This window comes from Falco biarmicus, chromosome 5, assembly GCF_023638135.1.
Source record: "Falco biarmicus isolate bFalBia1 chromosome 5, bFalBia1.pri, whole genome shotgun sequence".
Taxonomy (NCBI): domain Eukaryota; kingdom Metazoa; phylum Chordata; class Aves; order Falconiformes; family Falconidae; genus Falco; species Falco biarmicus.
In genome coordinates, this window is record NC_079292.1 from 47823265 (window position 1) to 47840253 (window position 16989).

Below are 16989 nucleotides of genomic sequence, written 5' to 3' on the forward strand. Positions count from 1 at the left end.
TTCTATTGGAGACCGCAATGACAATCTTTTTTTAAAAAAATAATAATTCAATCTCTCAGCAACTTCTTTATTATTAACAGCTTGGAGCCCTGTCAGGTGTTGGTGACCTAAGAGTCACAGAAAGAACAATGGCATGGATGGCATTCATCCATGTCTCTTCCTGTAGCGTAGCTGGAAGACCACTCACATAGTTTGAGGGGGATGTGTGTTCAGCCCTCCTGCATGTGGGAAGATTTCAGCCCACATCACAGGAGAGTGCAGCAGTCCCTATGGGGATGAGGTACCATCTTGAACTCTACTGACAGTCTTTTGTTCAGTATAAAGAACTGGGCATTTGATACAGCAGGACGTGCAAGCTACACTTACTGTGCTTCAGGAAGGAGCATTAATTACTAACACAGACGGTAATTCTTGTCTCAGGATTAGACTGTTGCAGCAAGGTGGATTTGGGGTAGGATTTGAAGTTGGATCTCTGTTGTCTTGGGGTTGCTTTAGTGTTGAGCTATAAAGCAATCACAAATGAATCTTTGCCAAACTGTTCTACCTCATCAAGGTAGAAGACAGGTGATAGGCCACTTGTCTACTGAGATACCTGGGTCCTTCAGTGTCTACTTGCTTCTGCATTAAAAGAAAGAAAGAAAAAAAAAAAAAGAAAAGAAAAAGAAAGCAATCAGACAACAAAAACCCAAACCAGAAAAAAAAAAAAACCAAACAACCCCAAACAACTAACAACACCATCCCGCCCCCCCCCCTCCTGCCCCCAGCTCCCCCAAACCTAAACCCAACAAAGTGCATTACATCAACAGAAGGTTTCAAGAGCCTCTTAGTGAGCTCTTAATTCAGTAAGCCGAAAAAACTACTCCTAGCAGTGTTTTGGGAATTGAGACATAGTTCTTTTCTAAACTTCACAGAATTTGAACTGACCCTATGATAGGTTTTACAAATTTCAGAAGTATATTTGCCAGATGCTGAATTATTTCCTCCACTTCAAAAGCAAGGCAGTTTTCAGCTTCGATGCTATTGTTCTTATTATCTCTATTGCTCTTGTGACCTTGGAAGTTCCAGGAAGCCGTGGGGTGCATGGTGATGATAGACCTTGCTGACTGCTAGACTCCTGTGAAGGAGAGGACATAAGGGAGAAGGGATCTGGTTTGGGCTTGTATCCAATTATTATAACATATTTTTAGACTATTTTGTACTAAGGAAGTAAACACTTAATGCTGTGTAAAGGTTAGAGATAGACCCACCCATTCTTGGGAGTATGTACAGCTTGTCCTGAGTGACATCAGTGATAGATCTGTGTGTATATGCAATTTGGTGATTTATTACAGCATAATTTTGTGCCAAAGCTTATTAAAAAAGGTCTTGGGTTCTTTCAGGAAACTCTTATTTTATACAGAGCTTTTTCTCTTTACTGAATTTGTCCAGACCCAGTAAATCCATTTAAAGGAATATTTGCAATATGGGGTTCAGATCTAGTACCTAAGCTTTCCAGCTCTTTGCCTTGATTGCTTCTCTTTACTGTATGGGCCTTCTGGAAAGATACAAGTATCCTATGTCAAACTATTTTTGCTTATATTAAATGTATATTTTAGTTACCACAACAGTATTGTGAGTCTTACTGCTTTAAAAAATGATCTGTAAAAGCTATTCTTTTTCTATTAGTTATGTTTCTAAGACTTGTTCAATTTAAAAAAACCGACACCAGAAATCAAAAAAATGCACACAATAAAAATGGAAGCTACTTTTGACACTTGTGGGTTTTATCACTCTTTTAACAGGTGTCACCCTGAATATAGAATACCATCCATGTGTGTCATATCTGTGCAAATACTAAAATGAAATCTCATCAACAAAGTAGATTTTCAGTGAAGCACATATGACTGATGGAATTAAATCATATACAATTTTTATATATTCATAAAATTTATTTGCATGTCTTTTTAATAATTAAGCATATGGTTCAATATCAGTTATTTTTAACAACCTGGTAAAGTGCAGAGCTATTAGGCAGCAGCATTGGTTTAATCCCCAGAACAGAGTCCCAGTCGTAAAGGTTACCATTAACCGATATACTCCAGAAGAAATTGTGAACTCTAGAACTCTTCAGTTTGCATGTTGGAAGTGTCCATTTTTCTTAGAGATTGGTGAAAGTGAACTTCCGTCACCTGGTTTGCACCATGAACAGTGCATTAGCAAAAGAAAAAGGAAAAAAAAAAAAGCACTGTAATTCTCAGTAATATAAGGATAAGAGTATAAAGTAGGAGTAGAGATGATCTTGTCTCTGAAATGGTCAGGTACAGATCTAGTTTTATGGCTGTGTTGCCTCCTATGTGTTTGTAACTCATCATGGTAGACACAGAGCGAGAATAGTTCTGATCAACCTGTTCGCGATGCATATCACTAATAGTAGGACACCATATCTGGTACCTGAGCCTGTATTTTAAGGGCAATACAGAAATGCTGGAGAGAATTTCCAGGAGGGCCACCAAAACTGTACAAGGGTGGGAAAACAAACCTTACCGCAATGCTTAATGATGTTTTTATGGTTTTTTTAATCAAGAAAGTAATTGAATGGTGATCACTGAACATGCATGTGCATATAGGTCTTGCTGCAAGATTTTCAGTATTATAGATAAATACTGTAGTTGGAAATCAAACTTTTGACATAGTATCTCAGGTATTTTGAAGAGTAGTTAAAGCATTTCACAAATTTGTCTTTAAAAGATACTTTGATACAGCTTGTGATTTGTCGGAAATGGTCTTGCCTGAGCAATTTGTATTAGTACCCTCTGGTGTTAAAGCTCTGAAAGCCCATTAGGGCTGGAGTGTTTCTTAAGCAGTCTCTACAGATATGATGATGCGGCAGCTTTAACGAAATACACCTTCTTTGTCACACAGCCTAGTACAAGACCATAATACAGATGAAGCTGTTTTAGTTGGGTCATTCTTGTCTATTGCCTCCCCTGTGGCTTTGACTTTCTGAGGAAATACTTTTTATGTTTTGTATCAGATTATCTTGCCTTTCTGTTGTTTGTGTTGTGACCTGATCGTTTTTGTTACGCTTCCTCAGAGCACTGTTAAGGTGTATGGATCCTATACTTGAGCAAATGCAGTTTTCTTTCAGAAGTTTCTTTCTGCAAATCCCCCTCAGTGCATTTGCTATTAAAACAGTTTGCCACAGCAGTTGAAGTTGTTAAACATCTTCATCAAGCATGCCAAGTCAAATGTGGGCCCATTCTTTCTCTGTGCTCTCTGTATTAAAAGCTAGCAGCTTCTTCTTGTTGAATCATGTGGTAAATTTCCAAGAATTTTCAACTAGTTGTGCAAAAACTTTGAATTGTGTGACAAATTTGAATGGGAGGAACATGTATCAAAAAAGGACTTAACCTAGTAAAATACACTGGACAGTTAATACTGCTGTAGAGGAGAACATGTGTTTACATCTCTATCGGTTTGACCATTTCTAAGAGAAAGATGGAGTGATTATCAGTCATGATGTCTTTGAAACCGTTAATAATAAACAATAATTTTAGGCACCTTGTCTAACTAGGCATTGTTCTGATTTAATGAATAACTGTAAATGATTCTGAAAATCTATACTTGAATAATTTCCACTCTAATTCATCTTGCTGCTTTTTTAATAGGAACAGGCAGTTCCTTGGGCTGTTTGTCAACCTAGGGAAATTGAGAAAAATGCTTCTTAATTTCAAAGAAAAGTTCATTCTGTTTTGCTACTCGAAGCTACTTTATATGGTGTACCTGTTATAATTACATGCAGAGAAGGAGCTGGACAGAGAAGTTGGATTTTAAAAAAGTAAAATTTAAATGCCATCTATCTTTGTTCCTCTCAGGTGGAAAGACATGACATGAATACCCTGAGTTTACCACTTAACATTCGCCGTGGAGGCTCTGACACCAACCTGAACTTTGATGTACCAGATGGGGTCCTGGAATTTCACAAAGTCAAGCTCAGTGCAGATAGCTTGAAACAGAAAATCCTCAAGGTTACGGAACAAATCAAAGTTGAACAAACAGCTCGAGATGGGAATGTGGCTGAGTATTTGAAACTGGTAAACAGTGCAGACAAGCAACAGGCTGGGCGCATTAAACAAGTCTTTGAGAAAAAGAACCAGAAATCTGCCCACTCCATTGCCCAGCTGCAGAAGAAGTTGGAACAGTATCACAAAAAGCTCAAGGATATTGAACAAAATGGATCTTCCAAAACTACTAAGGATACATCCAAAGATAACCTGAAAGATATTCAGCATGGAAAGCCTCGTATCTCTGGACACGGAACAGAGAGCAGCAAGTCGGGTGTGCCAGGTGTATCTTTGACACCACCTGTCTTTGTTTTCAGCAAGTCTAGAGAGTTTGCAAACCTGATCCGAAACAAATTTGGTAGTGCAGACAACATTGCTCATCTCAAAAACACCTTGGATGAATTTCGGCCAGAAACGAGTTCTAGAACGTATGGGGGAAGTGCCACCATTGTTGCCAAACCAAAATACGTTAGTGATGATGAATGCTCAAGCGGAACCTCTGGCTCAGCAGATAGTAATGGGAATACTTCCTTTGGTCATGCTGTGGCAAGTACCCTGGACAGTCAAGGAAAGCTTTCCATGATTTTGGAGGAACTAAGGGAAATCAAGGACACACAGTCCCAATTAGCTGATGATATCGAGAATTTAAAAACACAATTTAAAAGAGACTATGGCTTTATTTCTCAGATGTTACAAGAGGAAAGATATAGGTATTTTTTTAACTGTTTTCTTGAGATTATTTTTGAATTGGTATAGAAGCTATTTGGAAAGTGTAAATGTGGGTGTGTGCTTGTGTGTGTGATATTTCAGAAGCAAGAGGAAAATATAATTCCAATGAATATCTGGTACAAAAATGTTCCTTCCAGTAACTGAAAATATGTGTAGAACATTAATACTTTCTATCAGATGGTGTGGTAGGTCTTTGCCTTTTGTTGAAGGCTTGTCAGAAAATTCTCTCATCTGGCATACTGTATTATGTGAATATTACGTATAGGAGAAGCCAATTGTTTCTTAACTGGTGGAAGGATTCTAATCTATTGTAACTTGAAAATGCTAATCAGTCTACAGTGTAGCAGAGCTGACTTACAGCTGATAAGTATACCCTTTAGTCCCGAGTGCCTTGTCCAAATAACTTCTCAGGCATATTGCTATTTTGTGGACACAATGTCACTTTGTACCTGGTGTAACACACAGCTGTGAAATGTTGGTTTAAGTACTGTAGCATTGTTTCCTCTTGCATTTGTTACTTGGCAATTAATTTCTTTATCATCCACTGTGGAAAGTGACATACGTTCTACAGAGGGCTTGCACCTGCTCTACCTATTTTCCATTTGTCATATCGCTTGTTAAATTAAGTGTTGATTCTTGAAGTCTTTACTATGCTAATTGGCAAAAATTCAGTATGAAGTGCAATATTTAATGTTTCCCTTGTTCTTGAATTACACGGGGAGGCTGGATAGCAGGTGGTAACATGAGGGAGGAAAGAACAGAGCAAATGGCCTTCTGAACTCAGGACTTGGTTTCAGGAAAAGGCAGAGCAGCCTTTTCTGACAGCTCACTGCTATTAAGATCTCAAGCCTCCTGCCACTATTTCCACAGCTAGACTACTTTGCCTCCATCATTTCTGTGCCAGCTGCACAGAAATTGTTTGTGTGTTAAATCAAGTTACAAACTCACCAAAAATATTTCTGCTTTCCTGATGGTTTACTTGAACTGGTTTACTATGCAGAGACATGCCAGAACAGGCTGTACATGAATGGCAGCACCTCACAGTTGTGTTTGAGAGGGGATCCAGGGAACATATTTTTCCTTTCACTACTGGTGAGCTGTTAACTGGCTCAAGCTTACTTGTGAAACCATATCTTCTTGTCTAATTGAAGAGTGAGAATGGGAAAATGTGTGTTGGATACTCTGAGGCACTGTTTATAGTTCTTATAATTTGTCTATGATGTACAAATATTTGCTTTTTAACACCCACTGCCAGCAAGAAACACTAAAAAAAAAAGGCTTTCAGTTTGCTGAATAAATGCTTATGAAGAGTTTCCAAAGATTTTACTGATTTCACTATGTGCTCTCTAATGCCAGTCAGTCAAATCTATAGCACACTGAGAAATTACCATTTAAAATGTGTAATTGTTTTCATGATTTAACATTACTTGAATAGAAGGCACTAAATTTAGACCTTTTTTCCTAATAAGATACGAAAGATTGGAAGACCAGCTAAATGACCTGACCGACCTTCATCAACATGAAACAGCAAACTTGAAACAAGAGCTAGCCAGCATAGAGGAGAAAGTGGCGTATCAGGCGTATGAGCGGTCACGAGATGTTCAGGTACTTCTTTTTCACCTTGTCATAATCTCGTAACGTTTTGTAGAAATCTTGTACTATAAAACCCTTGCATCTTTCTGCATCTTTGTGTAAAAGGAACCTCTGGAAAGATTTAAGCCCATGTTTTGTCTATTTTAAGGTGAAAACCCGGCATGCTTTAAATTGATGACAGTCTCTATTTTAATAAATTCAGAATTTTATCTGCTGGAATTGATGATATAGACTATGCAGATTTGTGGATGAAGAATGTCCTGGTTTAGTTTCTTGTACCAGAGGAGGAAGGAATTGAATCTCCCTGTATTATGTAAACGCCACTTCTGAAAGTGTCCTAACAAACGTCTGGCTCAGACTTTCTCCAATAGGTAGTCATATCACTGGCAAGACTTATTATAATTTGAATTTAAGGTAAAAAGTAAGAACTCTAATTGATAACTGGACTTGTAGATTTCCCAGTTATAGTTTAAGAGGTTTAACTCATAGTCACAACGGCCCATGTAATCAAAGCTGTAGCATACGTTCACCTCTGTGATCAGTTATAGTCATGTCTGGCTTCAATCAAAAGCCAGTAATAATGGCTACAAGTTTGTTCTGACAGCATGTAGTTACATACTGTAATATTTATATACAATATAAGCATTGATATAATGCATAATATTTCTACCCAAAATCTGAGCAGGTGGTGAAAACATTAGTTTGCCTTACCTTGGGCTTAAATTCGCTAACAACTAAGTAATGCTCAAAGACTGTCTTCATATTGGCTCAGATGGTGGTGGAGGGAGGGGGGAAGAGGAAAAAAAAACCCCAAAGCAAAACAAAAACCCAAACCGGAAAAAAACACCACAACCAACCAACCCTGTCCTGTCCACCCCTGTGCCCACATCTCTAAATGTAGAGAGCGCAGGCAGCAAGATGATCACACTGTTTCCTGATTGGTGTGAGACTTGGGAAACTCCTGGGAGCAGAGTGGGAAAGGGATGTTGCTGAATCGAAGCATATCTCAGGTTGTTTTGTAGGTTTAAGGAGAGTTCTCTTATGCAGGACTCCTTTCTGGGATGGCATCTTGAGGATGTAAAAACTGAGCAAGACCCAAGTTCTCCAGCAGAATGGCTGTGAAACATTTGCTAACTCAATAGCAGAACTCTGGCGGGATGTCAGAGGCTTTTAAAACTCATTGAAGTGCCGCGTTGATACAGCCTTGTTTCTTTTATCTCTGTACAGTTGGATCTGTTTAAACCTGTCTCTTTGTGGGGTTTTAGATAGGCTAGAACGGAGTAAAAGCATTTAAATTGTGGCTGGTTTAGGTAACAATGTAACTTGGGAGTACTCTGTCCGTAAGGGATGGGCAGATTGTTTTTAAAACACTTTCTCAGCCTCTCAAGCAGAACTGCAGGTATTGGACTTTTGCACCTGGACTTTCTTTAAAGCAGCACAAGAAAATTTGCAAATACCATACGGTCAGAGTGAAAGAAGGCCCAGGAAAGTTCTTTAGTGTGTAATGGAGAGCATGTGTGAATCATAAGGGACTTCGTGCCACCCATTAAGAACTGTCTCCTATATTATTACTAATTCCTAGAACAGTGAAAGGAAGCAGCCTTTTGTAAGGTGCTGTGCCATATGCTTTGCGCTGACGTTGGTGCCTGGCTGGTCACATGGTAAGCCAGTTCTACTTGCCAGAACAACGGAGAACTGACCAGCAAAATAAAGCTAATAACACTGTGCGCAGTGGTTTTGTTTCTTCTTCACGGAGGATTGGGTTGAATCGGCTTGCTGTCTGATCAGGTGAACACCCGCCAGTGCAAGGAAAATGTTTAGAGTTTGAGACTGAGGAAAAAAGTAGGGATGCTGGAGCATGATTTTTCCCTTTTACACAGTGGTAAAAGGTTATGTCAACTTGATCAGTCTTGCTAAATTATAGCTTTGCACTGTGTAACATAGCAATCCCCAAGTCCCAACTCCAGTAAAAAGTGGCATTTTTGGCAAGTAAGTGAAGCAGCTGGAAATTTTTCCATGTTTCACTTTGAAAGGGCTTAAGCATTGGGGTTAGTGACTTAGGAAGTGTTTTACTCAAAACACCATTTTTAGTCCACCCTCAAGCAGAAGAGAAAGGTCTGCTTTCTTTAGAACAAAATGTGAAGTGGAATATATCGTGTGAGAGAGAGAATCCCATAAAAGCATCACCACTGTCTCTGCTGCCAACTTGGAGTACGGATTGATGAGCCGTCACACTACAGAAGGAAAAGGCAATCTGTTACTGAAGGCTCAAGCCCTGCACTGTACCATGGGTGGCTTTGAGAGAAAAAGTAACATAGACCAGAGAGGGTGGTGTAAACCAAATGCTACATGTTGCAAAGTAGATTTAATTAGTATCACAGCAGGCTTGTACTGCCCTGATATTTTCTATAGTATATATGAAGAAACTAACTATGATGTTGTTCTAATGCAGTGCAAGTTGCCACGGCAACAGCTTTCCCAGTACTTTATCTCATCAGTATATGCAGGAAACATTTTCTGTTGTGAACACTATGAGTTACGATACTTCTTCTCAAGCATGAAAAATGTAAAAACTACATTTTGGACAGTGTTGTCAGACTAGATTATGCTTGAGCAGGCAGTGATACAAAAACACACGCAGATATATATGTGCACTTATTTTTTAAAAAGTTGGTGGCTTATTCAAATTTTAGGAGTCTATAATAAATTATACTTCTAATCTAGCTGATGGATGGCTCTGCAGCCAGAATGGGAGGAGTGCTGTATGGAAATATAGCTGCCCTAATTCTTATTTTCTGTCTCCAGGAAGCCTTAGAATCATGCCAGACCCGGGTTTCAAAGCTGGAGCTTCATCAGCAAGAACAGCAAGCACAGCAGTCTGAAACAGTTAATGCCAAAGTGCTCCTGGGGAAATGTATAAATGTTATCCTGGCCTTCATGACTGTCATCTTAGTATGCGTTTCTACTATTGCAAAGTTCATTGCTCCTATGATGAAGAGCCGTTTTCATATCATCTGCACTTTTTTCGCAGTGACGCTGCTGGCAATATTTTGTAAGAACTGGGATCATATAATTTGTGCCATAGAAAGGATGATTATACCAAGATAAAGCTTCTGGTCTAGCTACTTTCTTTGTCCCTTTTTTATTTTTCTTTTTTCCTTTCCCTCCTTGTTTTTAAGTGCTCTGTGTATACAAATCATTTTTTGTCAGTTTAAATGTACAAACTGGATGGAGAAGACCACAAAGACTCTTGGGCTGCAAGGTATAAATACAAACACGCGTACTTGTTGGCAGTCAGTTGCCTGTTCAATTCAATTGTGTGTAATTGTCTGTGTCTGTGATGAACTGCTTGCTTATGTCAGTCTTCTGCCTTAATACAATGGTTTTTCCACTTTACAAACACACACCCACAAAAGATGGTATGATGCTCTGAGAGGGATCCAAGCAACTCCCGTGTCAGGTGTGCATTTTACTAGACTGGAGTGCAAAGAGTGTAATCGGGCAGGAGTGGACCATAATGTGTATCAGTCCTGTTAGACTAATTAGTTTCCTCTCTAAATCCAACTAGAATAAGAAGCCAAATTATACAGTCCTATGTATTGATAGTTCTTGATTCTAAATTAATGGGTATCTGTATACGGGATTTTTAGTTTTCAGGACCAGCAAAACTTGATGCTTCTGCTAGTAACCTTTTGCACAGAGAGTTTATTGTTTGTAAATTAGACCGGTAATTATTGACCATAGTTTGTGGTTGTTCTATCCTGGCACTGTTCCTTATCACATTTGGGAAGTTCATAAATGTGGCAGAAGACTTCCAAACAGGAACTGAATTGAACGGCTGGATCTCCAGGCCACTTTGTAAAGGAGCAAAGTAGTAAGTAACTGGTGGATAAGTTGTCATGCAGACCAAAGCACGCACTTGCTTCAAGCCCTGCAAACTGCGCGGGGAAAGAAGTACACAGAAAAGCAACATTTAGGTTAGCCTTTGTTAGCACTGAATTGTTGGGGTGCTCGGAATGCAGAGCAGATAGGTGGTGGGACTCTGGGTACAGTGGATTTCTTCCCTGTGTCAGATTAAGGAATGTGGAAGGAGTGCAAGTGAGCAGCTTCTGAGGGGAGCAGGGAGTTAAACTTCTGTAAATATACACACACAGTGCAGGCTTTCCTGACAAACGTTCCTGAAAATAATATATTAGCGTACAGTACCACGGCTAGGAGACAAGGTTGGGTTTTTTTCTTACTGGAATTTATTTTGCTTGGTTTAAAAATCGCAAAAAAAATTTCCTTGAAATCTACTTGTCTTTCAGCCATGATGAACAAGATCTTAAAAACCCCCAAAGCCAAAACAAACCACCACAATCATAATTATTCTTCACTGTCCATTAAATGGAAAGACAGTTTCTCCAGTTATTTGATGTTCAGTGTTACTTATTTAGAAAATAATTGTCATGACAGATTTTCTTTTCAGTTGCTGTATCTGTTATGCTGGTTTTATGGGATTGGGGGGTGGGGAATTACTCAGTGTGTGTATTTCTTTTTAATCAAGTGCAATAGTTGGTGTAGAAATTCAGAAGACCTCATTCAGAAGAAAGGGAGTGGGGAAGGGGAGGCGGGGGAAGAATTCTGATATTTTACCATGATAGGATTAACAGTGAATATAGTTACTTTTTGTGGCTTCAGGGAATGAAGGGCAGAATTAACTGCATAAATAATTATATGACTCAGCATTTATAAAATTAAAACAATTTAATAATCGTTAAAGAATTCTTTATATGTGCTACATCTTTGAACGGAGAGATCTGGAAGGATTGTGCTGGCTTGCAGGCACCAGAAATTGATCACATCAGGCATGTTATCCTAACCCAGCCCTGCCCCATCTTCAGGGGAAGGTGGAGTGTACAACCTAAGTCCTGCTGAGAGGGATATGACTTTTTAAAGCCCAGACTTACCGATTTGTTTATCCCTGGCTGTGTCAAGAATTACTATATAGATACATTCTTCTTTTCCTTAGTGTTTGGGGTTTGGGTTTTTTTCGTCTTTGTGTTTACCTCTGTACTCCTGGTATCCCCTGAAGAAGGGAAGTAGTACTAAGTATAAAACTTTTCTGTCTTGATTTCTGTATGTGCTCCTGTTGCTGTTCGGTCCAGGGAGACCTTTCTTCTCATGTGTCTCAACCCATTTTGGTACTTATATGCATGCATTGCAACAGGCCTTCACCCCCACCTTCCAAGTGCCTGTCCTTAGCCTCAGCCAGCTAATAAACTGCAGGGATTGCTTCCACCAATGCAGCTCATAAACTTATCTCCACAGGAAAGTCCCTTCCACAATGTTAATGAGGTTAGAAGGAAAAAAACAGTTTTTTCCTGGCATTTACATCACAAGAAAGGGTTTCCTTTGGTTTGTTTTTATGCCCTTTTGATGTGTCCTGAGATCCTCTTGGTCTTTTCCACTGTTTTCATATAACTTGTTCTGATCTTCATTTTTGAAAAGGCGTATGATGTCTTTTTATAGTCTGTACTTTCCATTTCGTTAGCCAGTGAGTGTGCTTCTATTCAGTGTCCTCTCCTTTCTGAAATCTTTTCCTGAATTCCACCATCCATTTTACTAATCATCTCTATGACCCTCCCCTGCCATTTCCATAGGCCACAAGATGAATACATCCATTAAAAAAAAAAAAAAAAAAAGTCCTGGTACTGATCCTCAGAAAGCTGTGACTCTTCATGGTGTTTTCTTGCCATCTTTATTACAACCTCCATTCTTCTGTGGTTTGCACAGCCACCTTCTGGTTTGGCCACTTGAGGAAAACACTTTGTCTAGCATTTTGTTAAATGGGTTCAGGAGGATACATGTGCAAGAAAGGAATACCATGTGTTCATCATTTTTATGTAAGAAAAACTTTGCCTGTTGTGTGGTTATATGTTTAAAGAGAAGATCCTCCCAGTGCTAGTGTATGTAGTTAAAAATGTAATGTCAAGTAGTCTTGGGGTCAGGCAGGAAAAAGTTTAGTCACTTTTCTTATAACAAAGGAAGCTGGTATGGTATGACCTGGGGATGTGAAGGCTTCTGCTCCAAGGGCATCCTGTTACAATTCTGGAAGATTACCTCAGTGCAAAATGAGGGCAGAACATAAAATCAGTGGGCTTGTGAAAGATTACTTGCTGTCTTGATAAACTCTGTCTGGGTCCAAATTGGAAAGACCAAAAAGGTCTTGCCTTTCCGTATTGGCTTTATATCTGGCAGAGGACACAGTAAAAGCTGTAAAGGCTGCATAATGTTAGTCGTGCAAATTAAAACAACCCTAATTGGTACATGGGCATAGCACTTCTATAGGTTATTTTCCCAGCTGAATGTAAATCACTGGAGGATGTGACATGCACCAAGAAATTAAAAAAAAAATAAATGTGAAGGGCAAAAGCCTGCTTTCAGGTGCAACTGCTATAGTTTTACAGGGAGTAAGGCTGCAGTGCCAGGAGCTCTCCCAAGCAGAGGGCCACCCAAAGGGGAGGGAGGTCTCCCCTCCTGCCTTTGCCCTTCCATCTCTTACCTCGTGCTGACTGTGGTGTGTGGTGCAGTCTTCCATGTGCCATGTTCGCTCACAAGGCTGGAAGAAGCACCTAGCAAGAGCGGTGGAAAGCTTTCCACATCTAGAGACTTAGAGGGCTGATGGGATGGTCTTGGGAGTGTGAAGCGGGGATGGAAAGTGAGAGGAGCCTTTTTCTTTCTTGCTGCAGTGAATTAGCTGCCCCTGAAACTGCACTCTGAGCAGCCTCCCTGCAGAATGGTGGGGCAGCTTCAGCATAGAGAGGTTCTTCCTCACTTGTTCACAGGGAACAAGATAGAAACAGCACCAGGATGTGGCCAGCTGTGTCTGTGTCTAGATCAAGAGCAGGCTGATGGCTGAGCTAGCCAGGGCTGATGCCTGTGCCACTAACTTCGGTATCAGTATCACTTCCGCTGCTTGGGCTGGAATAATATGAGTGTTTGTATGTGGCCTGCAGTCAGAGTTCTGCTTGCCATGAAAGCATGCCTAGGCCATCCCAAATGGTTGCAAGACTTCTCTTAATGAGAACTTTGTGCAGCTTCTCGATCGATTAACCATATTCTGTCAGGATACCATTTGCTTTTCTGTTCTCATACCACATGCTAGACATTTGTAGTATGCTCCTTATGCTTACTCATCATGAGCCTCTAAAACACTCCTACTCAACAAAAAGTTGCCAGACAGCGTCTTTTCTGCTTGGTGTTGCCTGGAGTCAGTTATTTCACTTCACTTTGACAGTAGTTCTCCAACCGAAAAGACCTTCAGTTAGTTGTTAATATCTGTTCTATAGGCTTCTGGCAGTTTTTCACTCAGAGCTTTCTGGAGATTTAGTTTCTTATGAAAATTAACACAATCCTACTGATCTCTCCCGTTTCAGCATTCAGGTCTAAATTAGGTTTCCTCTAAAACTTGTATAATGGATCCCTCCACTAGCTTCAACTATAACTCTATTGTTGTTGAACATCTGATTAGTCATTGACAGCACTGAATGAGGCCCAGTTTAAATTCCTTCTCCTTTCAGCTTTACGTTACGTGCGGTGGTGCAACTTCTCATTTAACTGCACTCCTGAGGTATCCACTTGTTCTGAATTCTTAGAGAAGCACTATCAATTCTGACTGCTTTTCAGTTTAATATCAAAATATTTGTGTTATGCAGGACCATCATGTATAGTTCCAATATCTGCACTACATGAAAGATATTTACATACTGATGGTTTTCTGTGAACAAATCATGACTGCTTATCTGGGGAATAGAAATTCAATAGATGAAGGCAATTTTCTGTAGGAAGGATATGTGATCCCCTGACTAGAAGTTGAAGTTAGACAAATCCAGTGTAAGCGTGAGCTTCAGGTTTGTAATCATAAGGGTTACAAGCTAAATGTTAGTCGTGCAAAAAAAACCCACAAGTACTCCAACATTTGAAGTGAAAGTTGAATGCTGCTGTTCGAAGAGGAATTGGTTCAGGCTTAAGTTTGGTACAAAGTCAACTGAATAATCACAGGCAGTGCCTTCTGGAGTTAAAATCAATGCACAGGAAATTATTCAGAAAAATAACAAACCAAACCACAGAAGCTTGTGGTTCATTTAGGTGGTATGGAAACCGATTTTGGAAACCAAGCCCTTTTCCACTGTGATATAGACAACTTACTTCTGGATTCAATGGTACAACAGAAGGTAAACACAGATTAATGTAATTAAACACTTTAATTTGGATAGCAGAATTTAATCACTTCTGAAAGTCCATCTAGGAACAGCAATCAGGCAAGTTTATTCCCTTTTTTTTTAATTAGGCAAATATTTATCTGGGTTTTTTTTCATTTACCATCATGCCAGAATGTGACCTTTAATTAATTATATTGCTTCCCTTTAAAATGCAAAAGATTATGAAAGGCTTGTTTTCAGATAAAGTTTGAATGGTGTCTCTGATGCTGAGTAGGATCCACCAGAAAGAATGAGACAATTTTGCATTACAGCAGTGAAAGACTGAGAAAAGTTTAATTTTAGTTTATGGACTTGCTTATTTTCCCTGAAAAAGCAAACTGAGATGATGCTGTATATATATATATAAAGACTGCATGAGGACTAATCAAGCTGTCTCGTACGGCTGATTTGCTGTATGTTTAGCATAAGTTGTGTTGTTGTTGGAAAGTTTTGCACAAAGCCACCTTTCCTTTTTACCCAGGGGACCTGGGTCTGGTAGTATCAATTGTCTGGTTTTATTGACTAAAGTTAATTGTCTCACTATGTGATCTACAATGTTTCTCATACCATTTTCATTTTGTACAGCACTGTGGAAAGATGAAATTACGAAGATGTAATTTTTGTATATTTTGTTGTGTAGTCATGACTGCCTCTAAGGTGCCATTAACATTTTTTAAAATAAAAATATTTGCAATTATTTGATGATGAACATTGTTTCCTAAACTTACTGTCTCATTATTCAAACCCTTAGCAGTATTTCTTTGTCAGTAACAAAGTTATTCAATTGGCAGCGACAAAGCTATTCAACTGAGTGTAAAGCCCCAGTGTCGTGGTTTAACCCCAGCTGGTAACGAAGTACCATGCAGCCGCTCACTCACTTCCCTGCTGGTGGGATGGGGGGAAGAATTGGAAAAGTGAGAAAGCTTGTGGATTGAGATCAAGACAGTTTAACAGGTAAAGCCAAAGCCGTGCACACAAGCAAAGCAAGGAATTCATTCACCACTTCCCATGGGCAGGCAGGGGTTCAGCCATCCCCAGGGAAGCAGGGCTCCTTCATGTGTAATGGCAACTTGGGAAGACAAACGCCATCACTCCAAATGCCTCCCCCCCCCCCCCCCCGGCTTACTCTTCCTTCCCCCAGCTTACACACTCAGCATGATGCCATATGGTATGGAACATCCCTTTGGCCAGTTCAAGTCAGCTGCCCTGGCTGTGCCCCCTCCCAGTTCCCCGTGCCCCTCCAGCCCTCTCCCTGGCAGGGACCAAGAAACTGAAAAGTCCTTGACTGAGTGTAAACATCACCCAGCAGCAACCAAAGCCATCAGTGTGCCATCAGTATCTCACACCAAATCCAAAGCACAGCACTGCGCCAGCTACTAAGAAGAAAATGAACTCTATTCCAGCTGAAACCAGGACAGCCAGCTTAAAATACTGATGAAACTAAGCATTCTGCTCTGCCACAGTTTTGACCAAAACTGGTAATTTAATTATTCACAAGCTTATGACATGATAAAATTGCAGACATGAGGGATCATCATTGCTCTTCTCCAGAGCTTGTGTGAACATGCTATGCAAATGTCATACTATTGTGCCAAGCAGTTGGATTTGCTTTGGATTATTTCTTTGGAAAACCAAATTAGAAATCTAAGCTGAGTTTTTACTTTATTGTCAGAAATCTTGGGTCATGTCTCCCAAAAAAGTAATAGTGACATGCCTAATAGTTAACATAGCTGACATAAAGCAAAACGTTTGCATTTATTTTTCACAAAGCAGAGGTCTTGTCAGCTGGCTCCAGTAGCCATTGGGAATTATATTATGTTTTTATATGAAAACCAGAGTAGAAACAGCATGGTAACAGCGTGCAACTTTGCAATCATGCTGTACTTCCTATTTCTTCCTATCTGAGGAAATGGCATACAGCAGCTCCCACGTCACCTGCAGACTTTCCAAGGTCTTGTCATGCTGAGTTTCATGTGGGTGCCTGGAACTCAGCCTATATTAAGACTGACTCTATTCACAAACAGCAGGTTCTGCCTCCCAGCTGCTGACGACTTTTGCCCACTTCTGCCAGGGGCTGAATGACCCCTGCTAACACACTGGCAAACTAGGCGTGAAAAAAGGCATCTCTTTCATCATCAGTTCTCAAGAGTTGCTCATAGTTCTGACTTTGAAGAGTGCATCAGGTACCTGGTAACTGGTTTAGCACCCAAAGATAGAAAGGTGAAGAGGAAAATACAACAGTGCTGTTTAGCTTTGCACAGAAAGAAAAATGTCACTCATAGCCTAGTAGTAGTCACAATGCAGCATTAGTCATCACCGGATGAGACAAATTGTCCTCACCATTAGGTGTCTCTAATACCTCTGAGAACTAAAGTTGGGTG

At 39.9% G+C, this 16989-nt stretch overlaps 1 protein-coding gene across 7 annotated transcripts in view; it reads left to right on the top strand.

Moving 5' to 3' along the window:
• Positions 1-15313, top strand: part of TMCC3 (transmembrane and coiled-coil domain family 3) — a 147828-nt gene extending 132515 nt beyond the window's left edge. For 6 of the 7 annotated variants that reach the window (XM_056340414.1, XM_056340415.1, XM_056340417.1 and 3 more), the window contains 3 exons: positions 3855-4753; positions 6242-6377; positions 9171-15313. In XM_056340414.1, coding sequence (XP_056196389.1) covers positions 3855-4753; positions 6242-6377; positions 9171-9473 — 1338 coding nt within the window. In that variant the 3' untranslated portion in view covers positions 9474-15313. The remainder of the gene's footprint in view (positions 1-3854; positions 4754-6241; positions 6378-9170) is intronic. The other variant, XM_056340416.1, reaches the window with a different exon arrangement.
• Positions 15314-16989: the final 1676 nt, after the last annotated feature.